This window comes from Babylonia areolata, chromosome 3 (genome assembly GCF_041734735.1).
Source record: "Babylonia areolata isolate BAREFJ2019XMU chromosome 3, ASM4173473v1, whole genome shotgun sequence".
Lineage (NCBI taxonomy): Eukaryota > Metazoa > Mollusca > Gastropoda > Neogastropoda > Buccinidae > Babylonia > Babylonia areolata.
Window position 1 is genome coordinate 3,549,048 of NC_134878.1, and position 21,830 is coordinate 3,570,877.

General features: G+C 41.0%; 1 protein-coding gene across 14 annotated transcripts in view; it reads right to left on the reverse strand.

Annotated features, from left to right (window-relative positions):
* Window positions 1-265: 265 nt before the first annotated feature.
* LOC143279671 (low-density lipoprotein receptor-like) overlaps window positions 266-21,830 on the reverse strand; it is a 28,721-nt gene continuing 7,156 nt past the window's right edge. The window contains exons 7-23 of one of the 14 annotated variants that reach the window (XM_076583744.1): window positions 21,103-21,342; window positions 20,538-20,654; window positions 19,709-19,858; window positions 16,432-16,680; window positions 15,694-15,874; window positions 14,874-15,089; window positions 14,458-14,576; window positions 13,776-13,915; window positions 13,252-13,393; window positions 11,850-11,981; window positions 11,218-11,304; window positions 8,273-8,556; window positions 7,199-7,342; window positions 2,826-6,694; window positions 2,709-2,746; window positions 2,565-2,640; window positions 266-2,356 (exon numbers count right to left, since the gene is read on the reverse strand). In XM_076583744.1, coding sequence (XP_076439859.1) covers window positions 6,656-6,694; window positions 7,199-7,342; window positions 8,273-8,556; window positions 11,218-11,304; window positions 11,850-11,981; window positions 13,252-13,393; window positions 13,776-13,915; window positions 14,458-14,576; window positions 14,874-15,089; window positions 15,694-15,874; window positions 16,432-16,680; window positions 19,709-19,858; window positions 20,538-20,654; window positions 21,103-21,342 — 2,240 coding nt within the window. In that variant the 3' untranslated portion in view covers window positions 266-2,356; window positions 2,565-2,640; window positions 2,709-2,746; window positions 2,826-6,655. Of the gene's footprint in view, window positions 2,395-2,428; window positions 6,695-7,198; window positions 7,343-8,272; window positions 8,557-11,217; window positions 11,305-11,849; window positions 11,982-13,251; window positions 13,394-13,775; window positions 13,916-14,457; window positions 14,577-14,873; window positions 15,090-15,693; window positions 15,875-16,431; window positions 16,681-19,708; window positions 19,859-20,537; window positions 20,655-21,102; window positions 21,343-21,830 lie in introns of those variants that run through there. The other 13 variants (XM_076583745.1, XM_076583746.1, XM_076583743.1 and 10 more) reach the window with 13 other exon arrangements.

Below are 21,830 nucleotides of genomic sequence, written 5' to 3' on the forward strand. Positions count from 1 at the left end.
GTTGGGCCACTCAAGAGGTTGTCCCCGTTTCAGATCATTTTTAAAATATCTATTTATAAAAATCCCGAGACAATCCAAACGAGAGCTCACTTTGGGGCAACCAAAACGGGTCAGGAGAAAGATAATTTGGATGTGAATGTGATTGACCACTTCCATAAATTATTCATTTGTTCAGTTACAATAGACAACTGTTCTTTGTACACTTGCATTAAGGGGACAAGACAGACAGAGAGGGACAAGATAAAGTACCAGTCCACACTTGAAATCAAAATTTTCATTATTTTATTTTTAGAGCATCTTCAAAAACAAAAGACAGGCATTTTTATGTACAAACAAAACTAATTTAAAAAACAACAGAACTGTGGCAACAAGCAAAGAATTTCAAAACATCACGTTTACTCTCTGATTTCAAATCACACCTTTACACTGATACACACATGCACACCAGTCATGCATACTTTTGGAAATTATATACAGACCATGTTATACAACCATAACTCTTAGTCTCTTGTTTGGCAAACTCACTCTCAGAATTCACCCAAAATTCTGTCCCTCACACACACACACCTACACTGCACAAGTGCCCGCACACAGTACTTTGGCTTAGCAAATATATACACATACATTGAGGGAAAAAAAACCAACAAAACACAAAGCCAGCACTGAGTAAAGCGCCTAGAATAGAAAAAAAGTTTGAAAAAGGAACACAAATAATTTAGATGTCCAACACATTACACACTTAACACTGGAAGAAAACATCCATAGAACAGTAACACTGGACTGGAAAAGAACCCCACCCAATTCCTACACAAAGACTTTTTAGTTTTTGCATCTCATACAAGAAATGTATACACCATATCATGTACACATTATTTGGACACACACGAACGGGACACCAGAGAGACCAGAGTAAGTGAGACACAACAGTTCAAAATATTGGACCAGAAATGAAGGGTTCCAACTTTCAAATTCTAAATGTATCTTTTGTGAATGCCTGGAAGTGTGTGTGCGTGCGTGCGTGTGTGTGTGTGTTGCAATGGCTGTTTGGTCATTATTCCTCCAAGCCCACAGCCGTTTTTTTTGTTTTGTTTTTTAATTCTCTTAATGTCAATACAACTAAAAGATTTGCTATGTTGGAACATGTCTGTAATTGTAAACATCTGAAGTGAAACCGTGCTGCCCAAACACCAGTGAGACACAAGAATATACTGGAACACTGAAAATCAACACACCTACCACTTAAAACACTGACAAAGGTGGAGAAGAGAGAGGGGCACAGGTGGAGAAGACAGAAAGAGAAAGGTGAAGACAGAAAACGGAGGAGAGAGATGGGGGTTTGGGGTGGGAGGAGAGAGATGGGGGTTGGGGGGAGACAGAGGGAGGAAGAGATGGGGAGAGGAGAGAGATGGAGGGTTTGGGAAAGAGTGGACAGGAATGGGCAGAAATTTTGATTTTTACTCCATTCTTCATCCCCCCAAAAAACAAACCACAATCAATAGCAACCAACCAAAAACAGACATCCCCACAAGAAAAACAAAGAGCTGGGGAAAAAAATGTCTTTTGAATCATCACAGATGCTGATAACAATACACATACCATCTCAGAATACACACAACCAAAGCATCAAGTTCTCAACAAAATACACCAATCAAACTGGAAGGAAAAAAAAAAGTGACAACTGGTCAGTCAAGGAGATGAGAGATTCTGTAACATTTTACACACTCAAAAAACAAACAAACCCCCCCCACAAAAACAAACAAACAAACAAAAACCCAGTCTCATGCCTGAGATTATTCTCAATGATGCTAATGTCCTTGTAAGTGACTTAAAAAAAAAAAATCTTTAAAGAAAACGGTCAATGACTGTCACTATGCACCAGTGCTGGTTTGAGGGGTTGGGGGAGTGGGTGGTCAAATAATGTGCAGATTCAACATGAAACATTGATGACTGCCAGTGCATATAAAAATAAAGAGCTCTTGTCAGACTACGCTGACAAGGAGAAAAACATTCACACCTGTCAGACTACGCTGACAAGGAGAAAAACATTCACACCTGTCAGACTACGCTGACAAGGAGAAAAACATTCACACCTGTCAGACCACGCTAACAAGGAGAAAAACATTCACACCTGTCAGACTACGCTGACAAGGAGAAAAACATTCACACCTGTCAGACTACGCTGACAAGGAGAAAAACACTCACACCTGTCAGACCACGCTAACAAGGAGAAAAACACTCATACCTGTCAGACTACGCTGACAAGGAGAAAAACATTCACACCTGTCAGACTACGCTGACAAGGAGAAAAACATTCACACCTGTCAGACTACGCTGACAAGGAGAAAAACATTCACACCTGTCAGACTACGCTGACAAGGAGAAAAACACTCACACCTGTCAGACACACTGACAGGAAAAACACTCACACCTGTCAGACCACGCTAACAAGGAGAAAAACACTCATACCTGTCAAACTACGCTGAAAAACACTCACACCTGTCAGACTACGCTGACAAGGAGAAAAACACTCACACCTGTCAAACTACGCTGAAAAACACTCACACCTGTCAGACTACGCTGACAAGGAGAAAAACACTCACACCTGTCAGACCACACTGACAAGGAGAAAAACACTCACACCTGTCAAACTACGCTGAAAAACACTCACACCTGTCAGACTACGCTGACAAGGAGAAAAACACTCACACCTGTCAGACCACACTGACAAGGAGAAAAACACTCACACCTGTCAAACTACGCTGAAAAACACTCACACCTGTCGACCACACATGTCAGACCATGCTAACAAGGAGAAAAACACACACCTGTCAGACCACACTGACAAGGAGAAAAACATTCACACCTCTCAGACTACGCTGACAAGGAAAAAAACACACACCTCTGTCAGACTATGCTGACAAGGAGAAAAACACTCACACCTCTCAGACCACACGTCAGACCATGCTGACAAGGAGAAATACACTCACACCTCTCAGACCACACATGTCAGACCATGCTGACAAGGAGAAATACACTCACACCTCTGATCCCACCTCTCTCTTCAGATCAAATGCACATCAGGTCCTCCTCCAAACATCCACAGTTTCACCTGTTCAAAAGCGGTTCTACACAACACTTAAACTGCACAAAGAATAGCTTCCACATTCCAACCAATTTAGCTTAGCTCCTATTTTCAATCATCTTTCTTTACAGAAGCTAGAATCATGGAGAGAGAAAAAAGAAAGAAAAACGAATAAACTTGTCACGTTCCCAATCAACTACCAAAGCTCTCAGTGAAGTGATGGCACTAACTGCACTGCCAATGTTACATCCTAAAGACTAAAAAACAACAAAAAAAACCAACGCAAGACAAAAAACACAATTATCTGTAATAAAGTTAAAGTGGATTTAACGCATGCATTTTTCTAAATGTCCTATTCAAATGCAATGCAAATTCAGTATAAAAGAAAGCATTTTTTTGCACAAAGACCTGGGAATGTATGAAAAGCAAGGCATAAATATCCACAAGAACATAGATTCTCTTAGCTTCAAGCAGCGATCCTTGACCAGGGAAAACAAAATACAAAAAAAAAAAAAAAAAACAACCTGCTCAGTTACCAAACTCTCCATTCTCTCTGTACTACTAACATAGAATACAACAGTTGGAATTCACAAAACACACACACATGCACACACTTCTTGGCTGAAGCACTGCTCTCACATGCACAATAAATACTTGTGTCCAAATTGTACAAATGAAATGACTCCCACAATGAATGACTCAGACTGCACCTTCCGTTTGATGGAGACAGGCACACTGCCATTGCTACTCCCTTTCATTCAGGTCAGGCAACACACATCCACACACACCACTGGTACCCTCTGTCTCAATCCTCTCTGTACAGTGATGTTCAACTGCGTATACATCTGTCCGTGCAAAAGAGAAACGACAAGACTAGGCATCATCCTTTTTTTTTTTTTTTTTTTTTATATACTTTTTTGTTTTTAAGGCAGTCACACCAATGCCAACCACACGCAGTTTCTCCGCTAACTTCCAGCATTCCACATTCTTGCCGACCACAGGTGGAATTTCACTTTTTGTGTCTGTTCAGTTTGTTCTTATTGTTCCTCTTGCTTTTATTTCATTTCCTTTTTTTTCTCTTTTTTCTTTTTTAAAAACCACTCAAGCTCCCATTTCCCAAATCAGCTGTACGATGCTCACAAGTCCCTGCAAGTTTGGGACGGCAGCCAGGCTTGTGAAAACAGAGGAACACGCAGCTTGTGCAGCCTTCACTCGGGCCAACACGGATCCACAGCTTTCCCCACTGGCACACACTGCATCCTCACAAAACATTTCCTCCTGATCCTCCTCCACATTCATACAGTGGCAGAGATCCTTTTCAGACTTGTCTTTACCACCGATGTTTGGAATTCACGTTGAGCACGAATAACACAGTCACTGCACTGCTCTTTTTGGCACCACCCTTTTGATTGGGGCGTGGGGGGTGGGGGGAAAGCTGAAACTGTCCACAGCTCACGCATTTCCATTTTTAGTTCAAATAGTCATTTCATTAGAAATTTATATCAAAGGAAGTCATACTCTTTTACCATACATTTTTATTCCTGGGGAGTGCAACATCTATGTCCCCAACCCCTCCTCCCAAAAAACAATCTAGGCTCTCATTGGATATAATTATAATATCAAACTAACTCTGAAGGTTCAAGCATGTCGTCAAATAGTAAACGCCCAGACCATACCGCATTTTACAACAACTGGTTTTTTCTCTATGTTTGCGTGTAAACTAATATTTCTACACATGATCTGCAGCACAAGTGAACAGACATGGAAACCTCCATCAGAAAGGTATCGACTTCAATACACCTCCATCAGACAGGTATCAACTTCAATACACCGTTCTCTCCTTCACTCCGATCTGCTGCTTAAATCATTTGGGAGCTGTTTCTTCTGATGGGTGGAGATATTTCCCAAGATCAAACAAAAGATGATGGTGATGGCTGAACACACAGAGTAATGGGGAAGTGGACAAGATCAGCAACCAATACTTCTCACTGGACCAGAGATTCAGCGTCCACATTTCACTTTCTAAGCTGTGGTGTGGGCTTGTTGCAGACCCTGAATCCACAGCCCCCTGCTGACAGTGTTTCCTTTCTAAGCTGTGGTGTGGGCTGGCTGTAGACCCTGAAGCCACAGCCCCCTGTTGACAGTGTTTCCTTTCTAAGCTGTGGTGTGGGCTGGCTGTAGACCCTGAAGCCACAGCCCCCTGTTGACAGTGTTTCCTTTCTAAGCTGTGGTGTGGGCTGGCTGTACACCCTGAATCCACAGCCCCCTGCTGATGGTGTTTCCTTTCTAAGCTGTGGTGTGGGCTGGCTGTAGACCCTGAAGCCACAGCCCCCTGTTGACAGTGTTTCCTTTCTAAGCTGTGGTGTGGGCTGGCTGTAGACCCTGAAGCCACAGCCCCATCCTGCCACGTCATCAGTCCAGCTAGTCACCTCCTCCAACCCTCACGTCTGACAACTAGCATGGCAAAGTCATCGGTGACAAAAAACAACAAAGGCTGGCAAGTCAAAATCAAACAGCACCTACTGTGTAACAATTCAACCTACACTTCTGTCAAGTGCACAGATTTCTCTGTTACAAAACGGCAAGAAACTAAATTAAAAAAAAAAAGAAGAAAACTGAGGAAAAGGAAATCTGTTATAGCCTTATTTCAACCCAAGTTCCATCTTTCCAACATTCAATTAAAAAAAAACAAAAAAACAACTTCATTCTTTTATCACCATGGGTCAAGGTACTTAAATACCTTGCCCAACCCCAAAATTCACAACTCAACATTTTGTGTACACCTCTTCTCAACAACAAGTGCAACACTTTCTACCACTTTCTGGGCTCTAACATAAACTAAAAATAAGACAAATAAAGTAAAAACCTCTTCCTTCCTCCCTCTCACCACCCCTAAGAAAACAACAAAAACTGAAGTGAACGCACTGCACACATCAACTTTCTATTCCAAAGTCCCCCCCTGCACAACTCCTGATGACCAAGCACCCTGAGGATTCAGACTACAGGTGTGAGGCAGTCACCACACATACACACAATTCACACCTTGCCCATACATCTGTCCTCGCAGGAAGCCATCTTGTCCACAGCGATGGTCGATGGCTAATGCCCCAAAACAAGAGATCTCCATATATGACTTCAAGATGTCTTCCTCATCCCTGGATCCATGGGCGTTTGGGGGATTCATCTTGCGGATTTTGGTTGGTTTTATTTGTATGTCAGTAGTTGTTTGTTTTTATTGTTTTCCCTGACAGGTTTCCAAGCAGGCATTATTGAATTGTTCACTAATACTGCTAAACGTTTTTCTTCTTCAAATGAAGTTGTTGGGTCAGTCATCACAGCAGTTCACATAACCGCAATAGATCATTCACATAATAAATGCTGCAGGTTCAGTCTTGGTGTATATTTTTCATGGACTTTTTGAAGAACTTACAAAAAAAAAAAAAAAAAAAATTTTTTTTTTGAACTTGCTTGTACCAAAAACAAGGAAAAATGATGGTGGCGCGTTTTGCAAGAGCAGAAGTCAGATGACGAGAACTAACGCAGCACCGTTAACTGTCCTGTCTCCACATGGCATCACACCACCTCACTGTCTGGATTCAATGGCTGCATACTCTGCAACACACACAGCACATCTCCCGTCAGACATGCCCACCATTAACACAGATCTGAACACGAATCACAGAAAGGGAAGCAAGACCACAAAAGTGTGAGATGGGTACTGTTAAGGTGGGCAGAAATGGGGTGGGAGTGAGAGAGACAGAGAGAGAGAGAGACAGAGAGAGACAGAGAGACTCAAACAAGCACACACAGACAAGAAAGAGGCAATGGAGTATAAACATAAATAAATAAAATAAAATAAAAAGGCTATCAGTAACCCTTCTCTATCAAAATACAAGTTTTTAAAATAAAGATGTTCCCCATTTTCCAAGAAGCAGACATATCTGCAGAGTTCAATCAGGCAAGTCTTCAAAACAAACACATCTGACTTACTCCTTACATCAACACACTAAATTTGAAAGACACAGACAATCCATAAGCTTCAGGAGACTGTGGGTAGCATGTCCATCTAACCAACAAGATGAAAAAGATGTGAACAGCATAACTTTTCACACTTACTGAAGGCAAGTTGTGTCTTGAACCAGAAACCTCCACAAAAACTTTGTCATCCTCGGCTGTAGTGGTCTTACGATAGACAGGGTTGTCAAAGTTCATGCTCTTGATGTTCTTGCTTTGGTGACGACGGTATACAAGCACACCCACCTGCAAGACAACACAAAAATTAAAAATTGCAGACTTTTTCAAGTGGATGGAGGCTTTTTGTTTAGTATAAAAGTACTTTGCTGATCAAATCAATGGAACAGTATAATTCCTTTTTAAAATTTTTTTTAACAGGACAGTTGATGCTGAGGATTGAAAATGTTAAAAATATAAATTCCCATAATCAGATACTTTACATAAGCCTGTATGTGCATAACAATTGTCAAAACGGCAAGCACTCTACACATTCAGTCTTATGTGTATAACAACTGTCAAAACGGCAGGCACACACTACACATTCAGCCTGTATGTGCATAACAACTGTCAAACAGCAAGCACACTCTACACATTCAGGCAGGTTTTTAAAGCTACATGAACATGACTATATCTAGATCCATCACTGGCTGAATAGGTGAATGATTCTCCGAGAAAGAAAAATTTGATGCTCATCACACCACTTTAAAAAGTTACAAATCTCAAACTAATGCCTAACCATATTCATTTCTGCAACATTCTTCCATGAAATTCTAACAAACTTGACTCCACATGCTAAGAGCTAATTACATAAAACAAAACTGGATTCAATGTCATGTTTGTGCTATGACATGTAGAGCTAATTACATGAAATTAAACTGAATTTAATGTTGTGTTTGTGTCATGGTTTGATCACTTCCTTTATGCAAATCAAAAACACATGTTTCTTCTGTTCTTTTCTTTTTTTCCTTCTTTTTTTTTTAAAATGAACATATGTTTAGCATATTGGATCAGTCGGCAGACTTTTGACTCCTTGAAATCAAACGGTGACCCATCTGAAGCAGACTACTGATGAAACCAGTCTGCACAGACTCCTTGCACTGAAACAGTGCCCCATTTGAAGCAGAATATCGATTAAAGCAAATGTTCACTGTGGGGAACATCGGAGAGTTTACATACCACCAGAATGATGAGTGCCAGCCCAATGACCACAGCGATGACGATGATGGCGATCTTGCCCAGACCCTCCGTCTCTTCCCGGTTGACAGGCACACCCTCTGTGGCGTTGGTCTTCTCTGTGCTGACTGCACTGGGCTGCACTGTGGTGACCACCACCGGGGCCTTGGGCGTGGTGTTCGGTCCCGGGGTCTCCACGCTGGCTGCCTTGGGGGTGGTGGGTTTGGGGGTGGTGGGTCTGGGGGTGGTGGGTCTGGGTACAGGGGTGGTGGTACGAGGAGGCACACCTGGTGTGAAAAAAATGAGGCGTCAATTGCTAGGCTTCCATCCACAGTGCACACAACTCACACCACTCCATGTGCCTCCATCCACAGTGCACACAACTCACACCACATCATGTGCTTCCATCCACAGTGCACACAACTCACACCACACCATGTGCTTCCATCCACAGTGCACACAACTCACACCACATCATGTGCTTCCATCCACAGTGCACACAACTCACACCACATCATGTGCTTCCATCCACAGTGCACACAACTCACACCACATCATGTGCTTCCATCCACAGTGCACACAACTCACACCACATCATGTGCTTCCATCCACAGTGCACACAACTCACACCACATCATGTGCTTCCATCCACAGTGCACACAACTCACACCACACCATGTGCTTCCATCCACAGTGCACACAACTCACACCACACCATGTGCTTCCATCCACAGTGCACACAACTCACACCACATCATGTGCTTCCATCCACAGTGCACACAACTCACACCACACCATGTGCTTCCATCCATGGTGCACACAATTCACACCACACCATGTGCTTCCATCCACAGTGCACACAATTCACACCACACCATGTGCTTCCATCCACAGTGCACACAATTCACGCCACACACACCAAGCTAGTTAACACACAATGCACAACATCAAGAAGCAAGCATGCCAGTTGGAAACAAAACAGTGCCTGTTAGAGAAGAGCAAAAGTCAAAGCCAGAACAGTTGATCTCCTCTCTTAACTCGGCTTTTGCATGCTCTGCCATCATACACTTCAACAGCTGCTAGCCTCTTGTAAAGCACTGAACAAAATCCAAATCAGTAACATCAATGCTATCACTTACAATTATTTGTTAGATGTGAGCTAATCTCAAATTACTCAATTGTTCACAACATTCAGCACTTTCTGCTCCCTGACAGATCTGTCATCCAATCTTGGTGACACAAATCTTGGCAGGCATTATTCAAATATACATACTAGCGCACATAAAAGAACCCCACAGCAAATAATGGTTGTTCCTGGCAAAATTCTATTGAAAAATCCACTCTGATAGGAAAAACAAAACTGCACGCAGGAAAAAATGCAAAAAAATGGGTGGCGCTGTAGTGTTGCGACGCGCTCTCCCTGGGGAGAGCGGCCCGAATTTCACACAGAGAAATCTGTTGTGATGAAAAGAAATTCAAGTAACAGGCTCAAATACAAATACTCTGTCATCCAATCTTGGTGACAGAAATCAATACAATATTTCTTCAAATACTGCAGTTCTAGTTTATATATGTACATGTACATTTTCTTTTTTCAATACAGAGAAAATCTCAAATGAAACAAATACACTAACAAAATGATCAAAATGCAAAGGAATACCCGAGGCAAAATTTGAAAAAAAAAAAATGTTTATTTCCAGAAAAATAAGTTTTATGTGACACACTTGAGCAATAATCAACACTCAACATGCACTTGACAGGATAACAGCAATAATCAACACTCAAACATGCACTTGACAGGACAACAGCAATAATCAACACTCAAACATGCACTTGACAGGACAACAGCAATAATCAACACTCAAACATGCACTTGACAGGACAACAGCAATAATCAACACTCAAACATGCACTTGACAGGACAACAGCAATAATCAACACTCAAACATGCACTTGACAGGACAACAGCAATAATCAACACTCAAACATGCACTTGACAGTTTAACAAAAAGACAGCATGTTCAAAGGGTAGAGATTAGTGTTGGCAATTGATGTTCACACACTACAGACAAAACATGCAACAGGACTCCATACGTCAATTCCTTCCTCATACATTAACATGACAGTCATGTGCTGGTCATTCAATTTCCATTTTCTCTTCACCTGCTTTTCTTTTGTTTTTCATTATAAAAAAAAATTTAAAAAAATAAAGCAGGTGATCACCAATGAAAAATCATTAGCATTGACCATATTCCATACTCCAAATTCTCAACACAATGCTGACACAGAACAGAAAGGACAGTGACCCAACTGTGATGCCCCAAACAGGCTCTCAACAGGACCGCATTCGCTTTCCAACACTGATTCTGCTTTATTCAGAAATGGTATCACTTTCCAACACCTATATTTCTGCTTTATTTAGAAATGTTATCACTTTCCAACACTTACGTTTCTGCTTGTTCAGAAATGTTATCACTTTCCAACACTTACGTTTCTGCTTTATTCAGAAAAGTTATCAATCATCAGCAGTCTCTCATTATAGCACTCAATCATTCTGCCCCCTTCAAGTGGTATCTAATGTGCTCCACTGTCACATTTCTAGCAGTTTCTATTGTTATCGGTGAAAACTTTAACCAAGAGACAGGGAAGGAACAGGAAAAGTGTCAACTGCCCATTTTGGGATGTCCTATTGCAGTGCTGGGTATGCATCGCCAAGGGTAGGAGGGAAAAAAAGGATCATCAATGAAGAAGAAAAAAAGGACACAGGCCAAGTTTGAAAGAAGGATGCAATGACAACGGGTGGCAGGGAGACAAACACTGATCATGACAACACCACAACAGTGTAGCAAGGAGACAAACACTGATCACTACAACAACACAACAGGTAGCAAGGAGACAAAGGGAAAAAACACTGATCACTACAACACGACAGGTAGTGACTGCCTCACCAGTGCGATTCTGGTGACTTCCGTTAGGAGAGTGAGTAGTGTTAGATGGAACAGTGGGTCGAATGGTGCTTCTGGGACTCTCATCGCCTTCAGAAAGCACAAAGGTAACAAAAACAATAGAAACATGTCTCCCACGAAGGTTTGTTAGCTGCTGGGGACTAGACACACACAAAGGTTACACACACAAACTTTTTCCTTCTCTCCCGGTCTACTGACCCATCTTTCATGACAAGAGGTGGTGGTGGTGGTGGTGTTAGTACAAGCAGCGAACATGAGAACAGGTCCAAGATGGCCACCAGATGCTTTGAAAAAGGATGGATGCTTGCTCGTGCTAACTGCACTACTGCCACCAAACCACAAGAGAAAACATTCCAAAATCTGGGTCCACTTCACCTCCCCTCCACCCCATCATCATCTGTCCCCCCGCCCCCCCCCCCCCATAAACTTCTCTCCCCTGCACTGTTCCCAAAGGATTCACAGAAAGGTTTCTTCAGAAATATACCAGTAAATGATGAGTACATTCCTGCTGCAATGTGTGTTTGCAGTTGATGAAAGTGGGATGGCAAGCACACACATATCTGCACTGATGCCAAACATACACACACACAGAGATAAAAGAAAACTTTTCTCACCTTCAATGCACTTGGTGTTGTCTCCAGGGGCAGGCATGTAGCCAGTCTTGCACACGCAGGAGTATGTGGTGAAGGGGTCAGGCAGGCAGAAGTGTTCACATCCACCATTGTTGGAGCCACACATGTTGTTGTCTGAAAGTAGAGTCCAATAAAAACCATGTATACTGTTGGTGCCACACAATTTTTGTCTGAAAGTAGAGTCCAATAAAAACCCTTTACATTGTTGGTGCCACACAACTGTTGTAGAAAGTAGAGTCCAATAAAAACCCTTTACATTGTTGGTGCCACACAATTTTTGTCTGAAAGTAGAGTCCAATAAAAACCCTTTACATTGTTGCTGCCACACAATTATTGTAGAAAGTAGAGTCCAGTAAAAACCCTTTACATTGTTGGTGCCACACAATTTTTGTCTGAAAGTAGAGTCCAATAAAAACCCTTTACATTGTTGGTGCCACACAATTGTTGTAGAAAGTTGAGTCCAATAAAAACCCTTTACATAGTTGTTGCCACATGAGTTGTCCCAACACTCTGACATACACACTAAAATCCTGGTCATATTCGAAGAATCATGCACAAGTCATTCAAATTCATGCAAATAACAGGAATACCAGTCACCCCAATGTACATGAAATAGATAACGACCAATCATACTTACACAAATAATAGGAACCCACAAAGCCTTTTCTTGCAGCACACTGGCATTAAAATTCTTGTAGTTCGAAGTCTGTATGAGCTTATATCACACACTAACATGAGAGTACAGTTGGGCCAACAGCAAAGTGAGAGCTGTATTATCAATGGTTTCTCTAAAGCAATGGGAAATTACTTACAGTTTAGTCTTTTGAGGAAGGACTGACTCTCAAACTATGCACTGGCTCTTAATGCTGCAGCCTTGGGGGCTAGTTGGCCTTTCGGAACCATCCCAACGCCGACTGTCTTAAAACGCTTTTGACCATGAGAGTGGGGATGTAACTTGGGCAAGACACTCTCCAATATAATCAAATTCTAGCCCAGATATTCGGAACAACAGTTACCTACTCTGCTGTTCTGATGGTCATTGTTGAAAACAATTGACTATCATATAACCAGTTCAAAACCACACAAAAATCCTCAACTATCTATACTAGTGTGTGTGTGTGTGTGTGTGTGTGTGTGTGTAGTCACATTCTGATGTGTGTATGTAACATTGATGTAATGTTTTCTGTTAACAAAAATGTTTTTGTAAAGCACCTAGAGCAGATTTCTGGATAGTGTGCTATATAAGTATCCATTATTATTATTACTGAACACAGAAATATTCAGTCTTTACAATTTGCAAGAGGGTTTCATACAGACAAGACGAAGAAAGCCAGACTAACTAAAGATGTACAGACACACAAGCTGTGCAGTCAGGAGCACTCACAGGCCTCCTGTCGGTAGGGGTGAAAGATGTGGATGTCCATTGGGGTGTCCAGGCCTTGAGCAACCGTCTCCACCTCCCCCTTCTGGAACTTGTTGTAGCGGCGGATCGACTCCGAGGGCCAGTCGCTCCAGTACAGGAAATCCTGCAACAACGTCAACAACCGTCCCCTCAGGTCAACAACGTCGACAATGATGGAGGCAGGACTGTGAACACTGATGGGTGTGACTCAACACACCACTCTGTCTCTCAGGACAGCAAACTGAATTCCTCCTACACATGCATTTCACATTTCTCATAAAAAAAAAACATTAACAAAAACTACAGAGTAATGCAATTTCCATATTATTTAATGAAACCAATAATATCAGTAAGTTTCCATTTCAAATATCTCATCTTTATAGCAAAATGGATGTGGTCACATATTCTGAAATCTCTTCACAAAAATAATGAAACTACTCCAAAAAAAAAAGAAAAAAAAAGGGAATAATAATAAAATAAAAAAAAAATCCTGACAACCAACATACCTCAAAGACAGTAATGGAGAAAGGGTGTCCCAGATACTGATGGCCACGCAGAATCATTCGTCTGTTCTCTCCGTTGAGGTCAGAGCTGCCGATCTGGTGGGTCTTGGCGTCAATCCAGTACAGACGATCATCCACGTAGTCTGTCCACCACACAAAATCATGGTCATCTACCCGTACTCTTTAGCATAAAAAAATGTAATACAACATATCTATCATGTATCGAACTGCAAGACTGTTCATGAAATGCCACTCAAGTACAGAAACATGGACTTCAGCTTTGAACAACAGATTTATGAATACTGACAATTCTCCAAAGCAAGTAGTCTCAACTTTAGTAAATATAGTGCTGCCTACAACAACAACGAAACATTTCCTAGCAAGCAGTAATGGTAATCGTGTGTGTGTGTAAAAAATTTTCTTATATATATATATATATATATATATATAACAACATCATCTGCTGTATTGCTCAAGAAAAAAAGTTGAAATTTCATCCCTTCTGTATCTCTTTTGTCCCAAAAATCTTACTTCTTTGTCATGCAAACATAGTTCATCTGTATCACAAGCATTACTTCTTTGTCATGCAAACATAGTTCATCTGTATCACAAACAGAAGACTGTTGGGCCAAATGATCTAGACTTATCAATGGTCAGACCGTTGGGCCAAATGATCTATACTTACCAATGGTCAGACCGTTGGGCCAAATGATCTTCTCACTGATGATGGTCTTCCGGTGCTTTCCGTTCATGCCACAGCTCTCAATCTTAGGAGATAGCCCCCAGTCCGTCCAAAACATCTGGCTGCACAACCACAACAAATGACCTTTTTCACTACTAATAAACTGCTTTGTCAGTTATAATTTCCGCACTTCAAGACAAAAACCTGTTCTTAAATGTGAATATTACAGAAATATCTGTATTCTGTAAATTCAGATATAGAAATCTGTATTCTAAATTCAGATATAGATATCTGTATTCTGTAAATTCAAATATCTCTTACACCTATGTATATCCCATGTGTTTCTATACAATATGACTGATAGTGATGGAATGCCAGTAGAAGAACAAAGAGTAGAGTGGCCCTGAAGCCCTCCTCACCCTTTGCGGGGGTGCAGAGCGATGGCACGGGGCTCGTCCAGCCCATCCTGGATGAGGACCGACCTCATCTTGCCGTCCAGCGTGGCCACCTCGATGTGGTCCAGCCCAGTGTCCGTCCAGTACAGGTGGCCGTGCACCCAGTCCACCGCCAAACCATCAGGAATGCTCACGTTCTCCGACGCCACCGACTCGATCACACTGTTGTTCAGGTTCACCCTGTCGGGGCAACAAATCACAAATAAATAATAAATAATTAACTAACAAAAATATTGTGAAACTATTAAACTGTAAAACACAGATTTTGGAAATCAGCCAAAACATCCCAGAAAGGAAGAACTAAAGAAGAGTGGGCTGAGTGGGTGGCAGGAAGGGAGAGAGGGGGGCGGGGAGCCTGGGGAATGAGACAGCTCAAGAAGAAATAATATCTATTTTTTTATAGAAATTTTTTAAAAACTTTCTTCATCCTAAATCCAAGTTTTCATTTCCAACCACAAAGTATTACTGTGCAATTTTCAACCCACAACCGACAAAAATGTGTGTGTGTGTGTGTGTGTGTGTGTGTAAACCCACCTCTTGATCTCAAGACACACATTGTCACAGGGTGCCAAAAGGAAAACCCACCTCTTGATCTCAAGACACACATTTTCACAGGGCGCCAAAAGGAAACCAACATCTTGATCTCAAGACACATTGTCACAGGGTGCCAAAAGGAAAACCCACCTCTTGATCTCAAGACACATTGTCACAGGGTGCCAAAAGGAAAACCCACCTCTTGATCTGAAGACACACATTTTCACAGGGTGCCAAAAGGAAAACCCACCTCTTTATCTCCTCCTTGGTGACGTCGGACCAGTACACATAGCTGCCAGCAAAGTGGAAGTCCATGGCGATGGCCCCCTCCACCTCCTGGTTGTCAATCAGCAGAGTGTACTGCTTGGTCAGCAGGTGATAGCGACGCAGGTCTTTGCGATCAGCCAGCAGCAGCTCAGGCTCTCGGCCGTCTGTAAGTCAGCAAGCCATGTCCCCTTTACTATTGCTTCAGTGTCCCCTTTACTACTGCTTCACACAGCAAGCCATGTCCCCTTTACTGCTGCTTCAGTGTCCCTTTACTGCTGCTTCACACAGCAAGCCATGTCCCCCTTACTGTGTCCCCTTTACTGCTTCAGTGTCCCTTTTACTGCTGCTTCAGTGTCCCTCTTTAATGTTGCTTTAGTGTCCCTCTTTAATGCTGCTTCAGTGTTCAATAGAAACACAATGACAAAGCATAAAATAATGCCCAAACAGCAACACATGCAGTACTGTAATTTTCAGTTGTACATGTTGGGGGGAAAAAAAAAATCAAAATAGTACATCTTGAGAAATTTTTTAAATTTTTTTATTTATCAAAAACAGTTTTGATATTTAACAATGCAGGCAGTGACAGAGCAAGTGAACGGAATCATTCACATGGTGAGGTCAGTTTCTGGTCAACAAACTTCTATTATACTACAATTCCAGTTCAAACCAAAAAATGGACAAAAACAACAACAAAAAAACCACCACCATGAAGCCCACTCACCAGTTGCTTTGCAGTAGCCTCCTCTCTCCAGCCGGTAGCCAGGCAGACACTCACACTTGTAGGATCCTTTGTTGTTGAGACATTTCTGGGAGCATTTGCCAGGTATCAGGCACTCATCGACGTCCTGGCACTCAGTTTTGGATCCGTTGACCAACTGAAATCCTTCATGGCAGTCACACACTGCCCCTTCTGGCTTGCGATAGCAGATCTGCTGGCACCCACCATTGTCTTTGTCGCATGGATTCTCATCTGCAACAGGGGCAAAAGAACAATGTCACATAGTATTTCAAGTGTAATACACAACCATTTTCCACGACATCATCTGGTCCTGTAGAAGTCAGACCCTCACCTTCCAGTCAAAATCCATACAGCTCGTGTCGTCCTTACAATAGCTGAAAACACCAAAGTTTGACAACTGATGTGTCTTCCTTACAATAGTTGAAAACACCAAAGTTTGACAGCTGATGTGTCGTCCTTACAACAGTTGAAAACACCAAAGTTTGACAAATGATGTCTTCCTTACAACAGTTGAAAACACCAAAGTTTGACAGCTGATGTGTCGTCCTTACAATAGTTGAAAACACCAAAGTTTGACAACTGATGTGTCTTCCTTACAATAGTTGAAAACACCAAAGTTTGACAACTGATGTGTCTTCCTTACAATAGTTGAAAACACCAAAGTTTGACAACTGATGTGTCTTCCTTACAATAGCTGAAAACACCAAAATTTGACAAATTATGTGTCTTCCTTACAATAGTTGAAAACACCAAAATTTGACAACTCATGTGTCTTCCTTACAATAGTTGAAAACACCAAAATTTGACAAATTATGCGTCTTCCTTACAATGGCTTCCTTACAATAGTTGAAAACACCAAAGTTTGATTTTCTTGTCACAACTCTTGTGCTTGTTCTCAATAAAATAATAAAAACATGTCATTAAAACAGTTCAAATGATACTTTTTTTTTCTTTTTACAGCACACAGTTTTTATCTGCAAATTTCAGGAGAGACAGGTTGAAATGGTAAACAATTTCATACTGAAACCACAACATTACAATCCTTTCCATGCCAGACAAAAAGAAAAAAAAGCTACTACAAAGTGAAGATTGTGTAAGACAACTGAATGTATTCATGGCAAATGGATCACCCCATCAGAAGAAACCACATACACTAAACAATACCTACTGTTTGGTGAAGTTTATCATACCCATTATCCTTACCATATCTAAATTCCAAAACAATACCTACTGTTTGGTAAAGTTCGTCATACCCATTATCCTATTACCATATTTAATGTTTTTAAAATATTTTCAAAACACTTTAAATTATCCAGAATGGAGAACATGGGAGACGTCTTTACTTCCATTCTGAAAAAGGCACTATTCTGAAAAAAGGCACTCAATCTATGACTTTTAATGATTTTCTCATGAAAGACCATCATACCAACACAATGTACCAAAAACATTAACTACTTCAGCGATCATTCATTGCCATACCACATGGAAATCATTAAAAATACAGGAGGGATCATGGCAAAGAAATAAAATTCTGAATTAATGGAAATCAGGTAAAGATAAATTTCATTCAATTAACCCCCCCCCCTCCCCAAGGTACTGTTCAACAGTCTACCCCCCCTCCCTCTCCCCAAGGTACTGTTCAACAGTCTACCCCCCCTCCCTCTCCCCAAGGTACTGTTCAACAGTCTACCCCCCCTCCCTCTCCCCAAGGTACTGTTCAACAGTCTAACCGCCCTTCTTCAAGGTACTGTTCAACAGTACACCCCTATCCCACAAGGTACTGTTCAACAGTACATCCTCCATCCTACAAGGTACTGTTCAACAGTACACCCCCTATCCCACAAGGTACTGTTCAACAGTACATCCTCCATCCTACAAGGTACTGTTCAACAGTACACCCCCTATCCCACAAGATACTGTTCAACAGAACAACCCCCATCCTACAAGGTACTGTTCAACAGTACACCCCCTTCCCCCCAGCCGCCCTACAAGGTACTGTTCACATGCCAACAACAATGCACTTTTGGGGGGGACACACTGCATTAAGAAAATGCAGAAAAAATAAAACTGATTTTACTGCAAAACAAAATCACAACAAACGACTGCAATAAAAGATCACTTGGGGAAAAAAGTACACATGGGAGTAACGTTAGCTGGAAAAAAAAAGATATGTATACATAACCAAGACAAATACTATTTACTAAAAATAAAATAAAGAGTGGGGCAACACGAAATGAAATCAGTGCTGTCATGCACTGTCTCAAGCACATCACACCACTCTGACAACACAGCCTGTACTCAGTTACTGAACACTGAACCTTCAAAACAACAATCCAATCATTTTTCCACACATCCTCCCCCCTTTTTTCCCCCCAGCTTTAAAATAATAGAATGAATTCTTAAGCATTTCCATTCACTACTGATCTATCCAATACCAAAGCAGAAATGAAACAACCATCCCATCTTCTGAACAAATGACAAGAACAAATGACAAAGTAAAACCCTCAAATGCCTTTTCAGGCTTTGGAAGCAGGCTCACCAAATAAAAAAGAAAGAAAAAAAAAGGGGGTAATGCTATCTAAGTGATCAAACAATGCCCAAACATCCTACAAAAACACAAAACATGTAAGGAGTTACAACATGAAACACATGGAAAAGATAGTTACCCGGGTTGACGTCTGAAATCGGTATGTGGGGAAAAAATCTTATCACTCCAGTATTTGGAAGCACATGCATTTTAAAATCACAATAAAAAGACTAATGAGTAATCACTAAAACTCAAACTCTGGAAAGAAGCAACCTAAATATACAGTCATACTTAATCATGCTCAACTCTTGAAATAAATCAGTGGCTTGCAAAAACATTACTTAAACTGGCAAGTAAAATGTAGCTAAAAAATATACCAACTTCAAAAGGGCTATCAACGTGCCAAAATAATTTCAACAGTAGCAAGTAACCAAAGAAATGTTATTCAGCACATTCAGAGGCAACCAATTCTGTAGCTCTGTAAAGATTCCAGCACAGATTAATAACGGGATGAATGAACTTGCAGCCAAACATGCAAAGCATGAAACCAACCCCATTCCTATAAAATCTTTTTTCAGACTATCATGCTATGCCCTCATTTATTATATCTACATACATACAAATTACCATGCAGGGCAAAAAACAAACCAAATAAGTGGGAAATGGGGTTGGGGACAAATGTGTAACTTTAAACCTGAAAAAAAAAGAAAGGGAAGAAAGCTGTGTACTCACGAGGACAGGGGCCATTCTCCGTGCGTTCATCCTCATAGTTGCCACAGTCGTCCCACTCATCGCACACCAAGGAGTAAGGGATACACTTCGAGCCGTCACCCAGACAATCAAACGTGTTGTTGGCACAGCTTGGAGAAATTGGGACAGTTGCTGAAAAACAAAACACGGAGTAAGGGATACACTCTGAGCCGTCACCCAGACAGTCAAACGTGTTGTTGGCACAGCTTGGAGAAATAGGGACAGTTGCTGAAAAACAAAACTGACATTAAAGGAAATGAGAAAAACACAGAATGGGGCACACCAACAAATGGAGACAGCTATTCAGGAGCCGTAACAGACAGATAACTGAAACAAAGAAAAACAGAATAGGGCCCAATGATAAATGGAGACAAGGCTATTCGAAAGCCTGTAACAGAGAGATGACTGAAAACAGTTCATCTATCAGCCCATCACAGAGAAAGAAAAATTCTGAATTCTGGACCATTCAAACACAGGTTTTTGCAATGGAGAAATTCTTTGTAGTTTCCTTGTTATAAAAACGAACAAACCCAAACCCCAAAACACGTCTCTCCCTGACCTTTCCATTTGTCATCAAACTCACTTTGCCATCTCTTCAAATATTCACTTTGGTTGACCACTGTTCAAGACAAATCATTAACGAATCACACTATTCTGACACATTTGTTTAGACTAGTCAACATTCAGTGAGAGAATCTCTGGCTAAACACAATACTGTGTATGAGAGAATGTGCATGTGCGTATGCGCGTGCGTGCATGTGTGAAGTGTATACATGTACAAATAGGAATTTGTTTTTAAGTTCCCACTTACTTGGGCAGTTTTCCTCATCTGATCCATTCAGACAGTCCTCCTGTCCATCACAACGCAGGGATTCATGAATGCAGTATGTATCACACAGGAACTGTTCACTGCCACAAGTGATGTTACCTGCAAAGATGGAAATGCTTCCTGAGCACACTTGTGATACTAACCACACACATGGTTACATCAGTATCCTATTAAATCAAGTTGTATTTAGTGATATTTGATATAAGACAAGTATATTGTGCCAAATGTTTTTTCTTTATTAATATGTGTGTTCTGCTTGATGTGCATGTAATGATCTATGCATATTTGTCTCGGCATGGATCTACATCTGCACATATCATTAAACATTTCTGCTGAAAAAAATACACATCACTTTTCATACCTGTACTGTACATGATGCTCATTACTGAAAATAATCAACACTGTTGAAATATACTTGACATCACGACCTGAAAACTAATCCAGGTGATACAGTGCATTCATCAATAATGCATATTTTTTCAGTGTCAGCTGCACACACTTGATTTAAAGAGTTCTCATTTTCACACACACACACGTATCTACTTACAGTGTTTCTCGTCGGACCGATCTTCACAGTCATCATCTCCATCACACTTCCAGGAGATATGGATGCACATGCGGTCCAAAGTCTTGCACTGGAACTCTGATTCACGACAAGGTTCTACGATGGGTGGGCAGTTCATTTCGTCGCTGTTGTCGCCACAATCATTGTCACCGTCACACTTCCACGACTCCTGTATACACTTGTTGTTGGAACAGTTGAACTCATATCTCCCACAATAAAACTCTGCAAAAAAGAAAGTAGCATATCTTGAAAAGGTAAGAAAATCCATGTCAACGACACTACAATATAGGTTAAACATATGAACGGCACAATCATTCAAAATGTAATTATGCAACACAATAACTTTTATAAAAAAAAAAAAAAATTAACAAGGACCATAAAAGCTGCCTTCCTTAACTGTCGACTTTGTTCACAAATAATTATTTTGAAATACTTATTTCTATGTGTAGACAACAGAATGTTACAATGGACTTTTATGTGAAATGTCCACCAAACATAAGCACCTTTTTCAACATGACTGCAATGATCTTATTTGGTGAAAAAGGTAAGCAACGATCATAATCAGGTGAAAAAGGTAAGCAGTCGTGTAAGCCACCATCATATTTAAATGTAAAAGGTAAGCAATGATTATATTTGAGTAAAAGGTAAATACACTAACACTGTGTACCTCTGACTTGATCAGTCTTCCCACTTCCACAACAGAAAGGGTC